Raw genomic sequence first — 25,364 nt, forward strand, 5'->3', positions numbered from 1 at the left:
CAATAAACAGGTACCCAGTCAGAAACACTCACACTGAGTTGAAGAGGTAGGCTCGCCCTTGACTTCCCTGGAAGGACTGAAATACAAGAAGACAAATCAATAGTTAGACATCCATGTTACTTATTTGGGAAACCGACCCCAAATCGCAACCAACCTGACTGCCCATGCAGAAGGGAGCATGCGGCCAGCAAGAGCTCTAGCTGGCAGGTGGCATGGGGCAGGAGGTGGTGAAGACAGAATAAACAGTTCAGAGATGAAGGCAGCCCACACACTCGGGCTATTTTTACCAGCTCAGGTGACTTGATGGACAGGGGTACAGATGACAAGAGAGTAGCCAGGCTGGTGTGATGGTGCAGTGTGTAACACCAGCACTCGGGAAGCTATGGCAAGCCTGGGACACACTGACAAAGTTGATCTTTATTTAACAACAGAACTGCAAGTAATTAAATACCCCTCCGTTCTTCACGTTGCCCGACAAGGAATTCACTGGGAGAATTAATCTGCACGGATGTCACACACAGTGGCCTCTCACACACAGTGGCTAGGCATGGAAAGCCAGTACAGACCCTTTGGTTTGCCCTCTTCTTACTTGGACCCCAGCACAAGAGCCTGCACTCATCATTTGCCTTGCTCCTGGCCCCTCAGCAGTTCCAGTCCTAAGTGGGGATTCCAGGGCTCCTCTTCTGCTGTGTACGTGATCTCAATGATGCCCAATGGGCAGAAGTCTCATTTCACCCTCTAGCTTGGCCTGCCTTCTGGCTTGCCAGTGACAGACAGAGGTGACAGAAAGAAGCCAGGGCTTACCATGCAATCTGGCATCTCCCTCCATTAGCACAGGTTTCCCTCCTCTGGTCTCAATGAGCTGTCTGGCCGACATGCTCTGCCTTGCTGCTTGCATTTTTAATGTGGTGTGACAATGGTATCCCAATTTAACTTCCTAGTCAGCTCTGGGGGGTTGCGGGGTGGGGGTGGGGGGACCAGCATAAAAACAGACACGGAAACAAGGAACTCTGAAGAAATCTGGGGTGTGGAGCTGACAGATGACTAAAAGCACCAGATGGGGCTCTGAGCACTGTGCCTAGACAGCCATTCTGTCAGGAGTACAGGTCTTCAGGGTTGGTGCCTCTGGCCAGAGAAAGGCAGACTTCCTGCGGAGGAGCTGGGAACTGAACAGCTGGATAAGGGGATGCCTTCCTGCCCAGGTACAGCTCAAGCAGCAAGCAGAGAGATAGTCACCGGCCTCAGTCCAGACCTGAACCGTGTTTCTGGAAACAGCCAGGGAGCATAAGACCCCCCACCCCCACCCCCCAGGCACAATGAAGCTGCTCTGGGAACCATGGCCTCTCTCTCAAACTCCACACAAAGGTCCCTGTGACAAAGCCAGACTTTACACAAACGGCTCAAGGGAACAAAAGCTGCCCACTTAGTGACTCCTCTTGCTACTTTAACACTGTGCCCTATGCTAGCCCAAGCTTACCTGCACTCAATGGCTGACTTCCCCAGCTTTGTCCACCCTGTCATCCTCTGACCTTCCCAGGAAGACACACACAACCAACACCTACGGCTTTCTTTGCATCTGGATTTAAATTTTTTTTAAAAAGATTTATCTATTTATTTTAGGCATTTGAGTACACTGTAGATGTCTTCAGACACACCAGAAGAGGGCATTGGATCCCATTACAGATGGTTGTGAACCACCATGCGGTTGCTGGGAATTGAACTCAGGACCTCCGGAAGAGCTCTTAACTGCTGAGCCATCTCTCCAGCCCTTGGATTTAAAATTTTTGAATCAAATTCCTTCTCTATGCTGTGAGTCTCAGAGGTGCAGCTCATATCTTCAGGCTCTCTTCCAACCCGCAGCATGTGACTCTGGCACATATTAATTGTTTTATTTTTATTTTGAAGTCTCATTAGGTATCCCAGATTGGCCTTGAACTCGCAGTAATCCTCCTGCTTCAGCCTCCAGAGCTGATAGTATGAACTGCCTCTATATTTCTTCTATTGGGGTGCATTGTTACATGAGTTCTGATATCTGCTATATGCCTAGGAAGCCATCACCACGATGGAGATTAAGGATAATCACCAGGACTGGTGGCATTGGTTTATATAGCATTTCAGAAAACCAGGGGGTTTTGGGGGGGGGGGGGCAGGATCACTCCTATTCATATGTGTGGGAGGAGTGTGTATGTTTGTATCATATCCCTGGTTGGCCTGGAACTCACTGGGTAGACTGAACTGGCCTACTGTGCCTGGGATTAAGATATACACCACCACACTAGACTACAAGAGATTTTCATCTGGAACTCTGTGGTGTTACTCCCCCATATCATTGCTTCTTCCTCCATGTATTCTAGAAATACAAAGCATGTTACAGCCCCCTGCCGAATAACAAGCTATCAAATGCATTTACACTGCGATCTCAGGAATATCACTTAGCATCTATCTGTAAAATTAAAACTTTCAACTATGGGCAGATGTGCATTGGGGGCCACACCGCACCTGGCCCAGCTTTCAGTTGAGGCCAACCTAGTCTACATAAGCGTGTCCCGGGCTAGCCGAGGTAACATAGTAAGGGGGCGGGGGGAAGGGCGGGGAGAGGGTACCGATAGTTCACCCTTCCAAGATTTTCTTGGGCCTCCGAGTCTACCGTTCCCTCTGCTCTGCGCCACTTTCTCGATTATGGCTCCATAGGCAAACCTGCTTTCTGTCACTCAAACACTAAATGTTTTTGAAAGGCTTTTTACTTAGTATTTACAAAATTTAAGATGTATTTATTTATGCGTATGAATCTAAGTTGGTGCCCAGAGGCCAGAAGGGGTGCTGATCTCCTGGAGCTAGAGTTATAGAAGGTTGTGAGCCATCTGATGTAGGTGCTGGGAACTGAACCCAGGTCCTCTATAAGAGCAGCAAATGTTCTTAACTGTGGAGCGGTATCTCCAGCCTCTAGCACAGTTCGTTCAAAAATTATCCATCCTGTATTTTAAACCAGTTTGTTCCTTTTCTTTCTTTTGTGCCAGGCTAGCCACAAACTCCCTACATAGCAGCTGTCCTGCCTCCTGTCTCCAGCTCTCAGGTGCCAGGATTATAGCAGGCAACACCATCCTACCTTTTTCTGTGTTTTTGTGTTTAAAGAATGATTGGTGTGGTATCTATTACCTTTAATCCCAGCACTTGGGAGGCAGAGACAGGCAGATTTCTGAGTTTGAGGCCAGCCTGGTCTACAAAGTGAGTTCAAAATAGTCAGAGCTATACAGAGAAACCCTGTCTCATAAAAACCCCAAACAAACAAACAAACAAACAAACAAACAAAAGCAAAAATGGAACAATCAGAGAAGCCAGTCATGGCACGTGCTTTAATCTCGTAGGTAGATGTCTTGGGGGATGAGGGTGGGGTCTGAGGCTAGCCAGGGCTACAAAGCAAGACCCTATCTCAAATAACACTCAAACAAAATGATCAGAAAGAGTAATAGGGAAAAAACAATGAGTAGTCAACATGTAAATGTATAAAATGGCCAAATAATAAAATTGTTAATAACATGAAAAGTGATATAAAATAAAATAAAGCAATGTCAAAAATTTTAAACCGTTTACTTATGTATACAGATATTTTGTCTACCTGTATGTCTGCACACCAGAAGAGGCTCTGGAGTGTGAGCTACCATGTGATTGCTGGGAACTGAACTCAGGCCCTCTGGAGGAGCATCTGGTGCTCTTAACCATTGCCCCATCTCTCCAGCCCCATATAAAATTCTTATGTTCACAACTTATAACTTTATATCAGTGCATTCATGGAATCCATGCACATGCACGTTAAGTGGATGCTCGAGCGCCTTGCTGAAAGGTCACTTGCACGTGTGTGTGTGTGTGTGTGTGTGTGTGTGTGTGTGTGTGTGTGTGTGTACCCATCTGCTTCTGCATGTTGCCGAGAAGTAACTACTGCCAGTCTGACACAGATTAATTCCTAGAGAGCAGGGGCAGGGGAAGATGGATGGGCAAAGAAAACAGCCTCCTTAGGCTCAAAGGTGGCTCACAGGTATGCCAGGACAGCTCCTCCAGGCATGCTTGGTGAGAGTCTGCTGGTACAAGTCCAGGTACTGGCAAGGGGACTGGACGCAAGCAGGGCTGTCCTGGTGGGAACACTTCCTCAGGTAAGCCCACAGACACAGCATCTGCGGCCCGGTTTCCTCAGCCTGGCACTCATAGCCAGATGCATTTTTTTTTTTTTTTTTGAGGCAGAAGTCTGGACGCTCTTCCACCATGGCTTCCACTACCCCAGGGCCCCTGCCAACTCAACATTTATGATGAGAAAAACAGACACGGAGAACAACAGGCTTCTTGCAAATAGACGCAGACAAGAATAGCCTGGCTGGGTCACGGTATCCTGTGGGGCCCAGCCTAGCCCAGCACAACCTGGCACAGCCTGGTGTTCCCTTGGGTGGGGGTGGTGCTGAGGTGGGGAAGCCGAAAGGGAACTAAGGAAGCAACTGAAATGAAGCAAATAGAATTCAGACAGGAGATGCCGAACAGACTGTCAGACACATTTGTTTAATGTCATTACTGCCTGGCAACAAGGCAGTTCTTTTCCATGTTGTGTGTCAACCAAGGCTGGTGTGCAGGCCTTCACAAGAGGTTTTTCTTTTCTTTCTTTTTTTTTTTTTTTTTTGGTTTTCTTTGGTTTTCTTTCAAGCCATACAAAACTTTCCTCCTATCCTAGTACAGTACTAGTTGCAGGCCCAGCCCTTCCAGCCAGCTCAAAGAAACGGAAAGGGCTCTGAGTTTCCTGTTTGGTAGCCAAAACCGCTCATTTCTGGCCCTGTTTGGGAGTCTGGAAGGCAGTGATTCCTTCTTAAAGTAGAACTGCTGGATCCCAGTGTGGTGGAACACATTTGTTAAGAAGGAATGCAGGTCTGATGTTAGTGTGGGCTACACAGCAAGACCCTGTCTCAAAAATAAGAAAAACAAACAGGCTTTGGCTCGGCAGCACACAGTTGTAACAGGGGTGGAGGTAGCTGAATGCAGAGGTGTGGGGAGCAGGTGTGACCTCTGGGAGTGGACTGGGCCCTTGATCATCTAAGGTATGAGGAACTTGTCACCCCAGAAGGGGCAGGTTCCAAATCTGACACTGCAGCTCCCACCAGCGCATCTCTTGGCTCTTCTTTTACATCTGTGAATGGCTATCACGCCTGCTTGACAGGCCAGTTAAGAACGGTGAGCTTAACAATCTCTCACTGAAGGCTTCTCAGGAGCCTGAGGAAGAGATGGAAAGCTGACTCAATCCCTCAAGCCTCCTTTTCTTTGGTAACTTTGATCTTTTGGTCTTTAAAAAAAAAAGTTTTTATGTGTCCAAGTGATTTATATAGGCTTGTACATGAGCGCCGCATCACATGTATGCCTGGTGCCCAGAGGTCAGAAGAGGGCATCAGATCCCCTGGAACTAAACTCATGGCTGTTCATGCTTTATCATAGGGGTGCTGAAAATCAAATCCAGGTCTACACCAAGAGCAACAAGTACTCTTGACAGCTTGATCCTTCCCCAGCCTCTCTCTTAGAATGACAAAGGGTGAAGCTTCAAATGTCTTCATAAGAAAAGAATGAGGTTCGTGAGTTCAAGACCAGCCTGGAATAGAAGAGGAGATTCTGACTCAAAAGTGCTTGAGACATAAGAATGGAAACGTGACTTAAATATAACATTCAGTGACTCTTGGTACAGTCACAGGTTGTACAATCATTGTCACTGTCTAATTCCAGAACATTCTCACACTCCAAAAAGAAATCTCACAGCACCAGGGACCAATCATCCTTTCTCTCTCCTGCCTCGGCGTCTGCTAGGCAGGCTCACTTCTACCTCCATAGCGCTGCACAAGGCACTATACTTAAGAGGCGTTAGAGCATCTCATCAGGGTGGTAACGAGTGTTTCAGTAGAGGGACAGGAGGATTAGTAAGATCTTTTCCTTTGGAATTTTGGCTGGCGCCACCCCTGACCCAGCAGGAAACAGATGTGGCATGTTATGAGAAAGGGTCAGGTCAGCCACTTTCCTATTATTCAGTCTCATTCTTTTCTCTTTATATCATTAATGTCTTGGGGGGGGGGAACGGATCTAGTATCAGGGCAACAGGCTGGAACCCAAGTAAATAGCGCTAGATCCTCCCTGGACCATGGAAAGGTGTAAGAGTGGGGAATCTAGAAATGCTAGAAACTCCCAGAATGAGAACACATGTGCGGTTTAGCTACGAGCAAGGATTTCTGCAAGGGACTTCTCCCATCATCCCTACAACAACAAGTGTCAAAGGAAATGGACTCACATGGAAACAGGGGAGACGGGTTAATTATAAAGGAATTTCCTGACTGTGATTTCCACACTGGGACATAGGTCACCATTCGTGTATCTTCATGACTTACCCAAAACTTTCACATAGGGATTGGTGTGAGCCTGGCACAATGGTGTGCCTTGTAATCCCAGCACCGGAGTCAGAGGCAGAAGCAGAAGAACTGCCTCCGGGTTGCTGAGCTGAGTACCATATGACCCAGAGTGACTTACAATAGGGAGACAATGTCAAAAACAGAAAAAAAAGGAGCTCTTGCGGGATGGCCTCCTGGAGGTCGCTCCTCCATAACTTTGGCCTATGGGTCCCATTCACCCTCCCCTTCTTTAAGCACACAGAAGGTGGGGTGGAAGGGACTGGTTCTAAAGGAAGAAATATCTGTTGTGCACAGAGGATCCAGGGCCTTGGTGCTTCCATTCATTGCCAAAAGTCTGGGGTCTATGCCTGGTGGTGTTGAGACCTACCCCACACCTGTTGAGCCATGTGTCCAGTAGTTTCAAGGCTGGGCCTGAGGACCTGATGCCCCTGCTCACAGTCATGTCTGCCTCATGTTTGGTAATGAGGATGCTGGCAGCTTTGGTGCTTAGAAAGCCTTGGGCCAGCTCTCACTGGCTGCACATCCCTGGGTGAGTCACTCCTGAGCCTTGGGCACCCACATACAGAAAGAAAGGTTTGAGAACAGTGCTAGACGGGGATGCTGTGATAACTAAGCTCATGTGTGCGTACAGTAGGCATGCAGCCTGCTACATAGAAAGGTCTTACTAAGCTTCCTCAATAAGTGTTTCCTTTCATACAAGGATAGCTTTTAGGGAGCTCACAACAGGCCTCCCAGACTCCCTTCCAAATCACCACAGGCTCTGTCCCCACTGTGCTAGGGCCTCAGATAGACTTGGTGAACTAAGGGCAGGCTAAGCCTCCCAGGCCGTGGCAGTGGGTTTGAGTGGTAAATCCCCACATAAGCACAACGTGAGAAGACAGATGTTGCCAGCTCGAAGCGGTCCTCTGCTCAGAGAAACAAGGACTGGCAAAGACACAGTCTTCAGCTCCACAGAGTAGAGGACGCCGCCCCAAACCACACACCCTGTCCCCTAGGACAAAGGCTGGCTGGCGAGTCACCCTCACAAGGCCTGCTTAGGAAAGCGACCTTTTCTGAACTGGCCACTGGGAGTGGTGGAATGATGTAATGGCAGCCAGCTACTGGGCCCTTTGCAATTCAAACATAAAACTAAAAACTTCTAAAAGAGTATTCATGTTGGAGGTCAAAGTCACCAGGGCCTTTGAAAATAATTCAGAGTTACTATTATCTAAAGATGCTGTGCTCAAAGTACAAATACCAATATTTATATTTCATAATCAATATTTAAAATATATCAAGCAATATAAAAATCAAAATATCTGCTGACTCATATTTCAGTCTGCACCACTCCCGAAATCCATGGGTCACTTGCTAATGAAATACCCTTAGAGTTCTAAGGATAACTGTGCAGTCTGTGGTTAAACCAATGGACTCCCGAAGAATAAACTTCTAGCACCTTCCAAGGCTAAAGCCACACGCTCTACAGAAACAAACAAACAAACAAACAAACAAACCCACCCCATGCTTTCCACATACTTTTAGCAATTGCTGCAGTGAAATTGGAGAGTTAATAATGCATGAGACTGAAGTGGTTCACTGTAGGGGGGTGGGCAAGGGCAAGATGGCACAGCGGGTTAAGACACTCGCCAAGTCTGATGACAAGTTAATTCCCCAGGTCACATGGTAGAGAGAACCACACAATATGTAGTAAACTCTTGAAAAAAACAAAGTGGGGGGGTGGGGGGGCTTAGGGGGAAGGCTGGATGTAACAGTCATGGCTCATGCTGATATGGTACTTACTATGCCTGGTATATGATCTGAACACAATCCTCCAAGCAATATGATGAGGAAATTAAATTAACCCCACCCAACCACTTTGCAGATGCAGAAAGCACAAAGTGGTTAAGAAATAAATAAGCAAGCCCTGGAAAATTAAGCTTGGGTAACAAGGGTATTGTGTATACATGACACCCTAAAGAAGGGACTTAAATGAATGTACTATCAGGCTCCGGAGTTGTTACAGGCTACAATGCATGTTATAGTTTAAGTAAAGCCCAGAGCCTACAGGAACCTCCAGCTTCCTACAGCTTGTGTAGGTCAAAGTCTATGGCTTCTGACTTCAGGTCCCGAAATTTCCCGAGCAGGTGTTCACTGGGGAAAGCTGTCCCTTTAATGACGAGAGGATGGGACAATCCGTCAGAACTGGTGAAATCTCACAGGCTAGTCAAATGCCTCTGCTCCAATGCCATACTTACTTAACGGTACAGATTTAATCATCTCGCTCAAGTGAGTTTACCTTCAAGGAGGCAGCACAGAGTGCAAGCCTTCAGGGTTAAGCACACCACTGTGAGTTAACGAATTCGAATTCTGACTTGCCAGTCAGCTTCCTATGAGTTTTGTTACATACAGTGAACCAGTTCAGAGTTGGTTTGCTCTGAGTAAACGAAAGAGAAAACAAAAACTTGATTTATGGGCCTCCAGTGTTTAAGGCTGAGGACCACCCAGGGAATGCTCTGCACCCCGGACTAAAAACAGCTTCTCCAACTCACTACTCAATGATTGTTGCACAACACTTGAAATAAATAATTCAAAGCTAAGACGTTAGCTTTTAGCTTTTTTAGGCTCCTTAAAAATCCTGCCCTTGACAAAGGAGGATTAGAAGGTTGTTTGGGACATTCAGAGCAAATGTTCCCTCCGGTGACCACGGTCCCTTGGAAGTCCGTGTGGTGGGCTGAGCTCAGTGTCCTGGAAGCCCTCCAAACACAACACAGGACGTTATCTTGTTTATTTCACAGACCCACATGATTCTTGCCTGAATTGCAACCAAATCTCACTTTTTAGAGCAAACTCACTGCCTTCTGAGTCAACCCACGTCACAGCTGATCGATCCCACACCGTCCAATTCCTCCAATGAGCTGAGTGAGCCCTTTCTCTCAGAGCTGACCGAGTTTCCCGGCCTCGCATCCTTTGCTACTTTAATTCTTTGGATTATCTACTTGAAGTTCTTGGGTCCATCAAGCATCTATGGTCTAAGCTCAGCAATTTGGCTGGCTCATACTTTGAATCCCAGAACCTGAATAGCAGAGGCAGATAGATCTGAGTTCTAGGCTAGCCTGGTCTATGCAACTAGTTCCGGGCCATCCACAGCCAGATAATAAATAAAAACCCCATCTCAAAATGTGTGTCTGTGCCGGGTGTGGTGGCATACGCCTTTAATCCCAGCACTTGGGAGGCAGAGGCAGGTGGATTTCTGAGTTCGAGGCCAGCCTGGTCTATAGAGTGAGTTCCAGGACAGCCAGGGCTACAGACAAACCCTGTCTCGGAAAAAAAAAAATGTGTGTGTCTATGTCTGTGCCTGTGTGTGTCTTTGTGTCTGTGTCTATGTCTGTGTCTTTGTCTGTGTGGTCTGTATGTGTGTGTCTGTGTGTCTGTGAGTATGTATATGTGTCTGTGTGTCTGTGTTGGGGGAGGGGGGAGCAGTTCTCTAAGCATAGAAGACCTGGTGACAGAACTAACTAGGCTGTGTAAGTACCCTGTGATATCTATACAAGGCTGAAATCTAGGGACAAATTTCTCAGAACATTCTGCTGGCACATGACTGTGCTTGGCCAAGAGAAACTTAATCCGTGGTTCTAGCACTTTGTCATGAGCTTCATGTGTCCCCAGTTCCTCCTCTGTGCACTGGGGTGACAATGTCCACTTTCCTTGAGTTATCCTCTCCATTTTCTATGCACAACCTGACTTTCCAACTTCCTGCCACGTTCTATGCGTCTGTGCCTAGTTTTCAGCCCTAAATGCTCAATCCCTCCTCCTTCTCCTGGAGATGCTAATCAGCGCACAAGGGTTTATTTCTAAGTAACTGTGCTTCAGGTTGGTTCAAACCAAAGAGGCTCATAAAAATGCTCTCCCCTGCTGTGGCAGCTGTCCAGCTTATACTGGTATCAACGTATCTTCCCACCTCTAGCTTCTGAACTCACACACCTTTCTTTAGGGGCTGGCTTTAGGAGACCTGAATGATGCAGCCATGAAGTCAGATGCATTACTTAAAGGGCCGTGATCAACACTGGGAGGAGAAGCTAAAGCAAAAGGAGCCAACAGTCCCAGACTAGCTTGGCAGTGCAGTCAACTCCAGGACAGCCTGAACGCCATAAAAAAGCCTGGAGTCCAGGTGCATCTCTGAGCACCAGACCTCATCTACACAGTGAGTTTGAGGACAGCCAGAGCTACATAGTGAGATCATATCTCAGCATGGAAAAAAAAAAGAGGATGTGGGGGAGGGGAGTGTCCCTGTAAGTCTCAGTGCAGACTGCTGAAATCAGGGAGAGCGCCTAAGTGCTTGCTAAAGAGCAAAGTCTACACACACAATAGAGACTCCCCAGAAATAGAAATAAGTGGATCAGAATATCCAGGTGATCAGCTCCCACCCAAGCCAAGAAAGGCTCCACAACCTGCCTCTACAGAGGATGCTGTCTCTAAGGCTCTGACCGCTGTATAATCTGTGAACTGCAGGAGCTGATAAGTTCTCTTACAGGGCAAACACTCTGAGCCCATATTCTCTAAAGACAGCTCCGAACACTGAAGATTTCGGATTCTGAAGTTAGATCTTCCCGCATGTTTGTGAACTTCCTCCTTGTGTCTGCTGTTCGCTGGCTGGCCTAACTGATGATCCCTTCCTTAGGCTCTCAATACTCAGATAGGAAAACTAAAATTCCTACCATATAATCTGGTGTTCAACTTCCTTGGCCAACACGAAAGTTCTCTGAATTATCGGGCACTGGAAGATCATTTCCTAGTCAAAAGACAAATAAAGAACTGGGGATGTCTAAATGACCAGGGAGGGAGGGAGGGGCTCAGAGCTATCCTGTAGGGTCACATGAATGCATACTAGCACTCTTTATTTAAAGCTGTAAGACCGGCTGGGTACCGTGGAGGATTTCAGCTAGTCATCTGTCCCGAAGGTGCTTATTATAATCTGGCCAAGCAGGAGACAAACTGAAAATACATAAATAATAAAACATTCTAACACTCTGTGGTCCTTAAAGGAGTTTAGAGAGGATGGCTGGCCTGGAGAGGGTTGGAGCGCTGTCTGTTCACAGGAGAGGGCTTTCTTTGGGAAGAAAAAAGGAATTAAACCTAGGATAAGAAGCCAGCAAAGTGAGAAGCCAGCAACCTACCCTGCCCACCTGTGATGGAAACAAACAGTGATCCAAGCAGGTGTCAAGACAATCACAACAGCATCTTGCTAAGAATGCAGAGGCCCAGGCACCCTGAACTAGGTGATGTCACCTCAACCACCTGAGGGTACCAGTACAGCTATGAGCCATTTGTGGGAAAAATGAAGACCCGCCCCCCATACACCCACAATTTTGTACCACTGGGACATGGTATTAATTTTTTCACATGTATTCATTTATCTTGTGAATGTGTATGCACATGGAGGTCAGAGGACAATTTCCAGAAACCAGTTCCCTCCTTCCACTCTATAGGTGGTGGGGACCAAAATCAGCAGACTTGGCAGCAGGTATCTTTAGCTGCTGGGCAATCTTGTAAGCCCCCAGGACTATAAAGGTAGTTACTATCTGCGTTTTGTGGGTGAGCGAAGGCCTGAGGTCTGGGCCACTCTTAGACCCCAAAGAGGCTTTGATCCCTTTCAGCCATCCATATGTATGTTGGTCTGCAAGCCTGGTGTATTGTGTGTACTTCCAAACACTGGGTTTCCTTATCGTTTCCTTACTCAGCTTCCGTTGCTGATGGGGTTGGACGAGGTGTGTGATATTTAACAGGAGGGTAGTCAATCCGAACACAGAACTAGTTGGTTTTTAAACAAGGACCGGCCAGTTGGACCAAGGAGGGGGTGTGTTCCATGCAAACTGCAGCACTTTCATGTTGCAGAGCCAAGCCAGTAAGCCCTGGTGTTTTACACGTCGGTTACAGAGCCTCTGATTAGGTCCAGCAAGAGACTCAATTAGCATCATGGAAACACAGAGCAGATTTCAGAAGAAAGGTCAGCCACAAGCCCTAGCATTCGCTGTCAGCCATCTGCTGGGCAGGAAGTGCTCCTCAGATCTATTTTTAATCATCTTCCCTAGGCTCGGGCTCCTGGGAGAATGCAGAGGCTGGGGTTATTCTGAGACAAACATTTAATTGCCACCTTTCCATACACATTTGAAAACAGTCTCCGGATACTCAAGAGCAACTCAGACATGGAGGCTTCGGACATTCTGGCCTGGACCCACAAGGTCATTCTTTGATAGCCAGGGGTGAAGAGTCTCAAGGCTGACTGGGTTACAACTCTACTAGGTAACTTGGTGATCTCCATAGCCAGGTCCTAGGTACTGCATAACGGGAAATCTGGGCCTAGGAGTACACAGCTATTCTCCAAAGTAGGCCTACTACGTGACCTGAGCAATCTCTTCACTGCTGCCGTTACTTACACGTTTGTCTTGTCAGAAAGGTAAATTAAAACCTGCACAGCCCGGCAGAAACTGGACTCATTACTCAGGACATGGGAAGGGTAGAGAAAGGGAAAAGTTTTCATCTCTGCTCCCAAGGACTCAGGCTACACTGCAGCAGGCCTACCTAACATCTGTCCACTGGCTTCTCCCTCCTGTTCCACCCACACAAGTGTCTCAGTTCAGTCCAGCCTAAGGAACTAGACAGTGAATCTGGCATGCCCCAGGCTGATTTCACAGAAAGCTGGTTCAGGAAACCCCAGTGTTTGAGAACCATAACTCAGAGTTGCCTTGTCTCTCAACTCAAACTTCAGCCTCCAGTTTCCACCCTGAGGTAAAGCCTCAGCATATACCACAACTGGGCCCCAGCCAAGCTGGGTTCCATCTGCCAGGTGGGGCCTGGAGCTCGGCTACAAGTCACCACCGCCCTCCCCAACACAGCACTGTGGGGCTTCAGGGCACTGTGCCCACTGACAAAGAGGTCAGGGGGCTGGGGAGGGGGGAGCCACCTCTCCACCATTCCTCTTCCCTCCTCTCAGGAGCTAATTTATCAGTGAGCGGCAAGGTGGAAAGCAGAGCTGAGAAAGAGCATTTGGCCAGCTGCAGGACCTCGGTCTGAGGTGTGAAACAGGAGACCGGGCATTGGGGAAACAGCAGCACTGGCGGGACCAGAGTGCCAGGGAGGAAGGCCATGACTAGGCAGGCCCGTGCTTTGCAGAAACAGACTCCCTTGGCTGGGTGCTGGAATCTTAACCCCTCAGTGATGGGGGAACTCTGCTCCAGTGAGCTGAAGTATACATGTGGGGGCTGGGGGGGGCAGTCCAAAGGTCACCCCCCTGACCTAGTTGGACCACAGCTAATAAGGCTCCCAAGCCCTGCTGACTCCCGGTTTCCTCTTCTCGTCTGGTTTCTGGAAATAAGGGAGTTAGTTAATCAGCAAAGGATTTAAGAAAGGTAACAACTGTCTTCCCCTGCAGAGGATCAGGGTTTCCCTCTCTATCCTCTCCTGTGCTGTGGATCTGAGCCAAAACCAAACAAGTCAAAAACAAAAACAAAGAAGCAAAACAAACAAAAAAAAAAACCCAAAACCAAACAAAAACACTATTTAAAAAAAAGGAGGGGAGGTGGGGGCCGGGGCCGGGGGTGGTAAGGTGGTGCTTGCTGTAAGTCTCATCACCTGAGCTCTAGGACTTACATGGCAGAAGAAGAAATCCAAGGATCCAAACGGTCCTCTGACATCCACACACGGGATGCAGCAGGTACACCCAAATATATACTTTACCCCTCACACACACACAGAGGAAAAAAATAAATGGCCTAAGATAACAGAGCCAGGCCTGCTGGCCCACACCTGTGGAGGTAGAGGCAGGATGAGTTCAGGACCGGGCTAGGCTATGTAGGAAGACCTTGTCTCTACAAAGCTATACATGGGCGAAGGAAATTATGGTTCAATGAAAGCAGCTACTCTGCATCCACAGAAAATCTGGGCATGGCATTGTCCTGTAACCCTAGGGATGGTGAATGGCAGGAAGTGTTGGTGGGAGGAAAGGAAAAGACACGGCAAATTCAGGGACTTCACAGCTGGCCAGCCTTTCCAAATTACCAAGCTCTAGGTCTCTTTCTGCACATTCTTGCTCGGGCAAAGTAATAGAAGCTTCCAAGTGTGGGGCTACAATGGACAGCTTTTAATCATTTAGGCAGCCTTAACTCAAGAAGTTAGGGACATTGGGCCCAGGCCTGAGAGCCTCCAGGCCACACAGGGAGCCTTTATAAAGGTCTGCCAAGGCCTGTGGTTGGCAAATGATTTACCTGACTGCTGTTAGCTGATGGCATTGTCAGGGGGTGATGGAGCCTGATCATTATTAATTATATGCAACCATAGCACATTATCAATGCTTTATCAACTGCTTACGTGATCAGCCAACTCAAAGCCCTAGGCAAACAGTTTATTGAAGCTGAAGGGAAGTGGGAACTTCAGGAAACAGGCCACACCATAATATTCCTGTCTGTTTCTAGTCAAACTGTATTGTTACCTCCCCTCCCTCAAAGCCATTTAGTGGTTCCCTACAGCACACAAAAATGAGTCTAAACTCCTTTCACTCTACTCTGTGGCTCACATTTGCAGACCTCCTGCTTCTGAAACAGGCTCGGCTCATCTGCCTTACCTGTGGTTCCCCAGGCATGACTCTCTAAGAAACACTCCACTCAGAATGGACTCCTGTCTTATCCACAGAGCTAGAGTTCAGATCTATGCAGGATAGATACAGAAGCCTGTGTGTGTGTGTGTGTGTGTGTGTGTGTGTGTTTCAGCCCATTGTATAAGAAGCCTGTGTGTGTGTGTGTGTGTGTGTGTGTGTGTGTGTTTCAGCCCATTGTATAATAACAATGTAGCTGTTTGTATATTTGCACTGGAACATAAGCTGTCTATAGGCATTAGTTATATTCTGGCCACCTCAACAGCCCCAGGGCTGCATCCAGCAGTGTTCATGGTCTATTTAGTGGTCAGGGAGGTTCAGAGACTTGTCCAAGGTAACACTGAAAACTCAGTGCAAAGCCAGGCCTCAAGGAGAAGTGACTTAACCTTTCAATTCAGGAATTTGAAAATGGCGCCACTGACTCTTTACCCAACGGGGACACACAGTATTTTCCAGTTAGAATGAGGAGCCTTTTTAAGCTGGCTTGATCTGCAGCTTAACCTTATGGTGGGAAAAAAGTCCAGCCAGCAGAATGGAATTTCCCATACAGTTGCCTCAATTCCCAATACTATCCATGCCACGCCAACTGGAGATTCCTGCTGAAGGCCTGTGCGGCCACTTCCCCCAACACTCAGTTCACAATGGTCGTCTCAAACATCTATCCCGGGCACTAGCAAGGCCTGGAAGCCCAGGGCCACTCGTGTTTGTAAATCATGTTTCCGCAGCGCTCTGGCGCTGTTTGTTGATATTTTCTCCAGTACCACAGAGGTCAGCCATTAAGACAATAGTCTCAGCAAAGCCCAATATTTACTATCTGGTCTTTACAGAAAGTCTTGTTGACCCTTGGCTTTAACCCAAAGAAGAGAAGCTCAAGACTCCAGAGAGCCCCTACCACCACCAGAGACAGGCTCCCCAATCTCACCCACCCCCAACCTCCCTTTTCTTTGCAAGCTCAGTTTTTTTTTTTTTTTTGAATGAAGTCATTTCTGTTTTTAGCACTGCTTGCGAGCCTGGGATGCATGCTAGCCAGTTTAGAGACATACAGGAGCCTGGATACCTAGCACATGACCTGGCACCTAATGGAGCTCAATAAATGTTTACTGAATAAACCAAGGCTTGGGAAGTCAGCCAGTCTAGCCCTAAACCAAAGTCCATCCCCCTGTCAGTTTCAAGGTGACCAATCACACAGGTGGCTGGCAGCAGCCTGGTGACCTAGATGTGCCAGGGCTTATCTTATCAGCTTTCCTTCTTCCTCCTGTACTTACCCAGCACCCTGCCCCCACAGTGCCCAGGGCGGAATGGCCGGTTGTTTTCACAGAAGAGGCAGACAGGCAGGGAGGAGCTTTCCTCCTCCACAGATATACTTTGCGTTCCTTCTTTCTCCTGGTAAGGGGAGGATGAAGAAATATGATTTCATTTACTCTCCCCTCCCAGGTTTCCTGGGTGAAATCTGTCTGGAATAAGCCTCCTGGGTACCCTTCCTGTCATTTGGAACTTCCAGCATGGAAAGAGAAAAGGGGAGCCTAGGGGTAGGCTTGGGCGACTCTTAGAAGGTCCAGAGTTATGAGCAGAGCAGTCGCTAGCTAACAGGGAGAGGCCTCCCCAAACAGGAGCACACAGCAGGCAGTTGTGCTAGGCTGAACTAGCACAGGCTGGCACTGCAGGATGGGGGGGGGGGGTGGAGAGCTGTAGGCACTAGGGCATCTCACAGAATACAATCTGAACAGTATGAAGGTGATGGTTTCTCAGCACCATAGACCTCCTCAGGGATCTGGCTCTGGGTGAGGGCTCCCATTTTGGCTGCTACCCACTATGTAGCCAAAGGGTCCTATGGACCAGCTCAGGGAGGCCAAGACTTTTCTGTCTGCCAAGGCATCCCTAAAGTCTAAGAGCTAAGGGATGGGGCTTGCTGCAGCAGGTCTCCTGCTGGCCTCTTTTTTCATATCCATGGATGTTTCTCTATCCATCTGTTGGGAAACCGATGCTAAAAAAAGAAAAAAAGAAAAATGTTCTTAATGGGGCCAACCCGCACATGGAAGAAAGGGGGCTCCTGGCTCCTCAAAGATGGTCTAATTTCCTACTGATGGTTATATGCTGCCCCAAGGGAGAGGAGCCATGAGGAAAGGGAGACCAACATCACCTACTATAATGCTCCCTGACATTACAGTGGTCTAAAGAGGGTGTTTGTGGACCAGTGGATGCTGCTGTTTTTAGCAGCAGATGGTGGCTCTATCTCCTCCCCCACCCCCTCTCCTGACTCAGTGCCCAGACACCAGCCATAGGCCAGGGAAGGGAGAGAGCAGAGTTTGGCTGCTCTGACCTCTAAGATAATAGAGAAGGGATCACGGGGTCAAACCCTTCCTCTGAATTCTGCTGCATTTGGGGAACAAAGATATCAGTTTTGTTTTGCTTTTGTTTTGTTTTGTTTTTTTAAGATAAAGATGTCTCCTTTCAAAAGAACCCCAACCCCCATGTCCACCCTGTAGCCTCACAGAATGAAGCTAACTGACAAGCTATGACCAGCTAGGGATGCAAAGCCAGCCTGGAAACCTTCTTCCAGAGGCCAGAGAAGCGTTGTCACTGTGGACTGATGTCTCTACAACGGGCTGAAATGTGGGTCAACAACAACAACAACAACAGAGAATTAAATTCAGGCGCCCATCACTGAGGACAACTGATGGCTGCCATGTAAGAGCTAAGACTCCCAGAAGAAGGGAAACAGAGGGCCAGACCCTGGTTATATCTGAATGTCACATCCCTTCCATTTTTACTCAGCAGATCTTGAGGGAACAGCAGAAGTTGCCACCGCTGTCACGTCTGTACTTTGTACCACGCCGCACGCACTGCTTTCCAGTTATCTCATTTTGTTTCCCTTTAAAAAAAAATTATCACTCAACGTAGTTCTTGTCTCACTTTGTCACTTAGGCTGCACAGTGACCAGGTAAATGGCAGAGGTCGGAGGTCAGAAAGCTGATGGCCTGGTTTGTAGCCTTGAATTCTCTTCTGCAGCATCTCGCGTTCAGAAGGCGGGGTAGGAGGAAGGAACCCTGCCAGTCTAGCATCCTGCACTGTCCTTAGATAATACAGAGTGAAGCACCTGGAGGACCACAGGCTTCCCTGGTGGCAGAGACTGAACCCTGTGCTTACAGCACCTGCTCTGTGCCAGGCAGTCAGACAGTAAAGAATAAAATCAAAAGGCCCTCTTCCTTTTCTCTCTCTGGGCCTTGGTTTCCTAATCCATAAAAGGAGAGAGCTCAGTTCAAAGGCATTCAGTTCTAAAGTTCTGAGGGCATTTAGAACCTCATTAGGAAACAAGGCAGTTATACGTGAAAAGTGCATGTATCTGCTGGGGATGTGAGGATGTGGACCTGTTATCCCAGAACTCAAGAGTCTGAGACATGAAGATCCAGCCTGGCTTAGGCTACACAATGAGACTCTCCATGGAATGGGAGTGGGGCTTAAAAACCAGGCAGCTCTGCAAGCATTCAAAACAGGGAGGGACTCTCACAGGCCAGGCAGATTCCTATCAAACAACCTCAGCTAGTCTTTGAGAATGGGTAGAGCTTTCAAGTAGTAGGATGGCTCTTGCCGAGCATGGGTGAGGTTCTAGGTTCCAAGGTCCACCCCCACCCCTCCAATGTATAGGAATTAAATGGAGGAGCAAGGAAGATTCCCCAGTATGGGCTGCGTCAGGAAAAGAGGGTGAGATCTACCACCATAGATACTTCTACATAACCATAGGTCAGCAAAGGCCAAAAGGAGCCCAAACCACATGGGCTGTGCTGAAAAGAACTGGGCGGGTCCAGTTTTGGCTTCTCTGCAACCCTGGCCTCAGGCATGCCAAGTAATGCCTACCTAGAAGGGCTGCTGTGAAGTTCAGGAAAAAGAAACATCTGGAACAGTCTGACAGGCAGTGCAGAGCCAAAAGCAGTGATATAAATTGTAAATTTCTTAGGTCATCTTTTTTTTTTTTTTTTTAATGATACCCAAGCCAGTCTCATTAATAACATCCTCCTGACCTCCGCAGTGGGCCTTGCTCTCCCATGTCTTACCTACTGAGATCACTGGCCCTCACTGCAAGAATCATGCTGGCTTCATCTCCTCATCCCTAGCCCCTAGATCAAGCAGTATTATTCAGGTTGGGTCTGGGATTCTACTCTTATAGTCCTGGTGGCAGGCAGGCTAAGACAGAGTACCCCATGTCAACACTGACAATCAAAACTGTTTTTAGAGAGGGGGGAAGGGACTAAACAAAAGAAATAAAATATTGAACAAAATGTACAAGGACTTAGACTCTGGTCAGGTCCTCCAAGTTCAGCAGCCAAACCAGCAATGCGATAGCCTTATCATTCCGGAGGCCACAGGAAGAGCAAATGGACAGGAGCAAGCGGGACACGCTTAAAACTAAGTCTTGTTCCCAAACATGAACACCCCTGAGAAAGTTTCTTGCTTCTTCATCCTAAAGACACCACACAGCACAGCGTTTGCAGGCTCCAAATAGCATTTTACCAAGAAGTGCTGCAATCCAACCAAGTCATGTGGTTCAAAGAATTTTCTGTTCAGATTTCTTTTACCTGAGACACACACACACACAGACACACACAGACACACACATCCCTTTAAGACATTCAGGCTGGGAAGATAGAAGGCTTGCTGCACAGGCAGGGGGACCTGAGCTTGAACCTCACAATTCATATTTTTAAAAGGGGATGTAAAGGGGGGAGGGGTTGGGTGTGGAAAAGTAAATAAGACAGGTGTGATGGCATGCACTTGTAATTCCAGCATCCGGGAGGCAGAGGCAGGGAGATTTCCTGGGACTCGTTGGCCAACCAGTCAGCCAGTCAACCAAGCCTAATCAATGAGTTACAGGCCTGTAAGGGACAAAGTGGCCAAGAGGCTGAGGAATGATACTGAAGTCCTCTGGCCTCCACCCAGAAGCACAGGTACGTAGTCGCTGACACACCGACAGACAGACACACCGACAGACAGACATATGGAGAGTTGGTGGGCTGGGGGAAGAAACCTCAAAAAGAAAAAAGGAGAACACAAAGACTCAAGTCACAAAACCTTCATCGAGGTCATACAGCAATGGTTCAACCACCTGTCCCTGAGCGACTTTTAATTACTGCGATACAACTGACGCCGCGGTACTCAAAAACTTTTATGAGCTAGATATTTATTTATAGATTTAACTTCAATCCTTTGTTTCCTCCCCATTGTCAATAGAAATATTAATTTTACTTCAGTGTTTTTTTTCTTTAAACCAAATAGAGCATACATCTATTGAATTTTTTAAAAGGGGGGAGGGGGAGAGCTGGAGAGATGGCTCAGAGAGAGCCACCCACATGGTGGCTCGGGACCATAACTCCAGCTGCCAGGGATCCAGGGCCCTCCTCAGGCACCAGACACATGTGGTATATAAACATTCAGACAAATACACACTCAAACTCAAGTTCAACATACTTTGCAAGCTAGAGACAGGCACTAAAGGACTAGTTGGTGAGGAGTGTTATATGGAAATGCCCCTTGTGCAGTACTACCTTCTGTGGAAGCACATATCAGAGCTGTGGTGACAGCCCAATGTCTACTCTGCTTTTAGTTTTACCTAAAGAAAAGGAAATGCAGGCATTTTCTATGCTTCTAGATTCTTCATGTGATTTTTTTCTTCTTTTTGAAACAGGTCTTTATGTAGCTCAGGTTGGCCTCAACCTTGCTACGTAGCCAAGGGTGACCTTTGAACTTCCTGATCCTTCTGTCTCTATTTCCCTAATGCTGGAATTACATGTATCTGTGGTTCTGGGGATCTAACTTAGGACTTCCTACATGCTAGTATCAGGACATTAATACTGTAGAGCAGTGGTTTTCAACCTATGGGTTGTAACCCTTTGAGGGCTCAATGACCCTTTTAAGGATTGCCTTAAGACCATCCTGTATATCAGACATTTACACTATGATTCATAACAGTAGCAAAATTACAAGTTATGCATGTAGCAACGGAAATAACTTGTCACCACAACATGAGGAACTGTATTAAAGGGTCACAGCATTGGGAAGGTTGAGAACATCTGCTTTAGAGTGTTTATTAAAAGCAGCAAAATGATGGACCGAAGAAACTAAGAGAAGCAAAGACCACCTTGACAGGACGGTCAGCACGATGGGGCATATCTCTGTGCTGCCACATCAGCACCCCACCACGTCTGTGACCTATAAGCCACTGCACTGGAGCGAGAGGTCAAAGGCTTGCTGGGAACCGCAACACTATGGCTCAAAGGCACAGGTGGGAAACGAGAGCAGGTTAGCCCTGTGGCAGCTGCACGGTCAATACAGCTGTAGCACAGGTGCCCTCCTGACTCTCTAAGCAATGTTATATCTAATCTCTTGGCAGGAAAAAAGAGTCCAAATGCCACCACAGCCAGCCCAAGGAACCCCACGAGGAACAAAATAAACCACTGCCCAAGTTCCTAGCCTCTAAAGTACTGCCAGGAGCCAGAAGGCAAGTTTGCTCAGGGCTCCTCACCCAGAACATGGCCCAGGCGGAGACAGAGGTCCCTGGTTCAGAGGCAGTGTGACCTAAGGCTGCTTTCCTGCCTCGCTCTGACCTGTTTCTTGACCAAGAGTAGACAGCCTTGCAGTTCCGGAGCGCCTCTGTCTCTAGAAAATAATCAGGCCCAAAGATCTAACCAAACAGTCACAAGTAGGTTGGGTGGTGAGCCGAATATTTCTTCTTTCCACCTGCCCTGGACACCCACTTGACAGCCTCCCACAATGCCCGCCCTTCCGATAAGGATCAAGTCTTGAAATGAAGCCACAAATTCCCAAACACCCTGCTGTTCGGCTTAGGACTGGCAGGAGGACAGCAAGTGGGGAGGTCTCCACACAGCTGCACTTGGTGGTACGGCCTGTAAACCTGGGCTACTTGGGAGGCTGAGGCAGGACTCACTGATCTGGCGGGAGCCATTATTATTTTATAATCCAAGTGTGGTTTTTTTTGTTTTTGTTTTTGTTTTTTGCTGGCCGGGGCTGGCAACATTAAGAACAATGGTGCAAGCAATTCTTCATGCCAACTCAAAATACCTCTGCAGACAAACAGCCCAGCATGTAGACCATACCACCCTCAAGAAAGAGATCGTGGAACGCCTCAGCACATTCTCTAGATGGTTCTATTATCAATTCAAAAGTCTCCCCTCCCACAGGCCGGAACGTGTATGCCTTAGACATACAGGGCTATCACTGTCCTTTCCCTACATCCAATGCCTATGCACTGGGTCTTGATGGAAAACCCAAGCTGAATATTCCCTCCAACCTCCCCACTTTACATTTGGAATAACAAGACCAAGAGAGGAAATGGAACTACTTTATACTGCAAACACCTTTGTCGTCCACAATCCACCCTGATCCGCATCTGAGCTGTGTGGCAACGCAATGAGGTGAGGCTGCTCCTTTCCCAGTGAGGTATGCCTTGCCATGGAGACAGCAGCCAGAGGCACACACTAAATGCTAGTTACCTGCCACCTCACATGGTCTCAGAGTCTACCCATCCCCCAATCGTATTGAAATAGATTATTGGGCCATGAAGGCAGAGCCCTCGGAAGTGAGATTATTGTCAGTATAAAGGAGCCAGAACAGCCAAGCACAGTGGCACATATATGCCCTGTACACCTGGAAGCAGAAAGACCTCTTAAGGCCCAGCAGTTAAAGACCATAGACAGGGGCAACTCCACAAGACTGTCTCAAAGCATATACACAAAATATGATAATAAAGAAATAAGCCAGAGGAAGATCTTTTGCCCCTCCCCCGTAAGGCCACACAGTAACATGGGATGGATGTGTGCACTGGAACGTAAAACCTTGAGACACCGAGTCTGCCAAGTTTCTAAATCTGGGGTTTTCCGGCCTCCAGATGAATGAGAGGTAAACTTGCTTGTTTAGGAGCCATTCTGTTGACAATCTGGTGATTCCAGCCCCACCCCCACCCACCCCCAGAATCAGGCACTACAATCACAGAGGATACCATTTTGCCCATTTTGTAAGAAACTGAGACTGGGGGGGTTGGGGGGTTGGGCAGCTGATTGCTGGCAACTGAAGCTCCTGGGTATGTAAAGTGAGCAGGGCAGGAAGCAAGCCCTGCACAGAGCTTTCCACCAGCCCAATCAACACACTCAACTGTTAAAACTTTACAATGTAGCATTCCCGTGGTGGCCTAGCCATGCGGATTGGAAGGGATGCTGAAGTCCCCTGTTCATTCTAGACACCCCCTCCCTCCTCTGGACCTTTGCCTGTCTCTCTCCATCAGGAAGGCAGGCTCACTTTATTTGTTTTTTGTTCCCCAAACATCCAGCTCTCTGACTAAAGACCCTATTACCAGTACAAAGCCTCATTAATTGCACTGGGGTTCCCGCCCTGACTTTCTGGTGTCCAGCTCTCCACTCCCACTGGGCAGACTCAGAAACCACACAGGAGATTAAGTCAAGAGGGGAACAGGAGGGACATTCTCTCCTTGAACTTTCCTAAATGGAGGGGGGTGGGCATGAAAAGAAAGGCCCATTTTTCCAAGGAGGGGGCCGAGGCAACGATCTTTCCATTAAGCGGACGTGCATAAGAATGTATAGATTATTTAATGCCGGGGGTGGCTGTGCAGCAGAATAAAGGAATCTTTGTACAATGCCAAGCACAGTTCCCTCGCTCTTTCCCCAGTCAGGCATTTCACCCAACTCCTTAAATCATCCATCTCTAATGCACCCCATCTGTGCGCGCGCTGGCTGTAGCCAATGAAACCAAAGCCTCTGCTGACTTTGGCTTAGACTTGTGAGCCCCAGAATGGGTATGGGAGAACATGAAGGCAATGCAGCCTTCTCTGCTTCCTCCTCGTCTTCTCCCAAGGCTCAAACATCATCTGTCCATTTACTGAGCTGCTGTCATGGGCCGGTCAAGTTCTGATCAGAGGACCCACAGAAGGACGAGGGAGGAGAGGAGGCAAGGAGGGGTCAGCCCTTGGCAGAGGCGTGAGATGCCTTTACCAGAATGCTCAAGGGACAGACACTGCTAGTGTCTCCTGGCTAAAATGAAGCAACGCCCTGCACGCCTGCAGATGCGACCCTGGATGCCACTGCCATCTCCACATGTCCAGCTTCAGCCATCTCTTCAGGCCTTGTCAAGAAATCCTGACTGAACACCAGCAGACACTAATCACTTTTCTTAACCTCCATGTTGAGACCTTGAACAATATTTTTGAGTCTCAGCTTCCCACTGGTATGACATAGGACTAGCCACTTACCTTAAAGAGTCACACGGGTTAGGGAGATAGCAGTTTTCAATACAGAATAGATGCAAAAAAACATACTCTTTTGGAGCCTTGACTTCTTATACACCACAGAACACTTCTCCCTTGTGTTAAAATGGTGCCTGAGTCCACCCTAGATAGAAACACTTATTTTGGAAATGTCTACCCAAAAAAAAGGTTGTGGAAGGGGAGACAGAGCCAACTCAAATATAACGCCAGGAGACTGGCTAGTTCTCCCACTGACATGACCTCCCATATCCAAATTACCAGGTTTACTCCAAAAACTTAATGGAAATCTGCAAAAAAAGATGAATTATATGATATAGGTGGAAAGTAAAAGGCTAGCTTAAGTGTAGTTGGAAAAGAGGGAGTTCAGCCAGGACCCTGGGGGCTCTGGGCATCAAGCTTATGTTAGTAAGCACCCTGGGGGCTCTGGGCATCAAGCTTATGTTAGTAAGCACCCTGGGGGCTCTGGGCATCAAGCTTATGGGTGAGTAAGCACCCTGGGGGCTCTGGGCATCAAGCTTATGTTAGTAAGCACCCTGGGGGCTCTGGGCATCAAGCTTATGGGTGAGTAAGCACCCTGGGGGCTCTGGGCATCAAGCTTATGTTAGTAAGCACCCTGGAAGAGAACCCAGAGGTCTGTTCTAGGGCCTCGGGTTAGATACTGTGACCAGAGACTTGGTTGCCTGGGCAGCCTTCATGTGCCAGTCAGGTCAGCCTGCTAACGAGGAACGCTTGGCTGTCACTCATCTGGAGCTGAGACTACAAAACCTAAGGAAGAGAGAGCACGGGTGCCTTTGCCAGCAGTTCTTGCAAACAGTTTGAGATTGCTAATTTTTAAGTCTCGCTCTGTATAAGTATCTGTCTGTCCTCTAATTGTGTGAAGGCTAGCTTCTCAGGAAAGATGCTATTAAGAGGCAAATTCTCTCACGATCTTTTCCTCTTTGTCATCTAGCCCCAGTAAAACCTGTTTCTCCTCCCCTGGGAATCTAGGGCCAGGAGGGAGATAGCTCCCTTGAGAATGCTGCCCAAA

At 47.9% G+C, this 25,364-nt stretch overlaps 1 protein-coding gene across 2 annotated transcripts in view; it reads right to left on the bottom strand.

Moving 5' to 3' along the window:
* Positions 1-25,364, bottom strand: part of Ypel2 (yippee like 2) — a 57,381-nt gene that overhangs the window by 9,476 nt on the left and 22,541 nt on the right. The window contains exon 3 of one of the 2 annotated variants that reach the window (NM_001005341.3): positions 33-76. In NM_001005341.3, coding sequence (NP_001005341.1) covers positions 33-76 — 44 coding nt within the window. Of the gene's footprint in view, positions 1-32; positions 77-21,565; positions 25,103-25,364 lie in introns of those variants that run through there. The other variant, XM_011249316.3, reaches the window with a different exon arrangement.

Source organism: Mus musculus, chromosome 11, assembly GCF_000001635.26.
Source record: "Mus musculus strain C57BL/6J chromosome 11, GRCm38.p6 C57BL/6J".
NCBI lineage: Eukaryota > Metazoa > Chordata > Mammalia > Rodentia > Muridae > Mus > Mus musculus.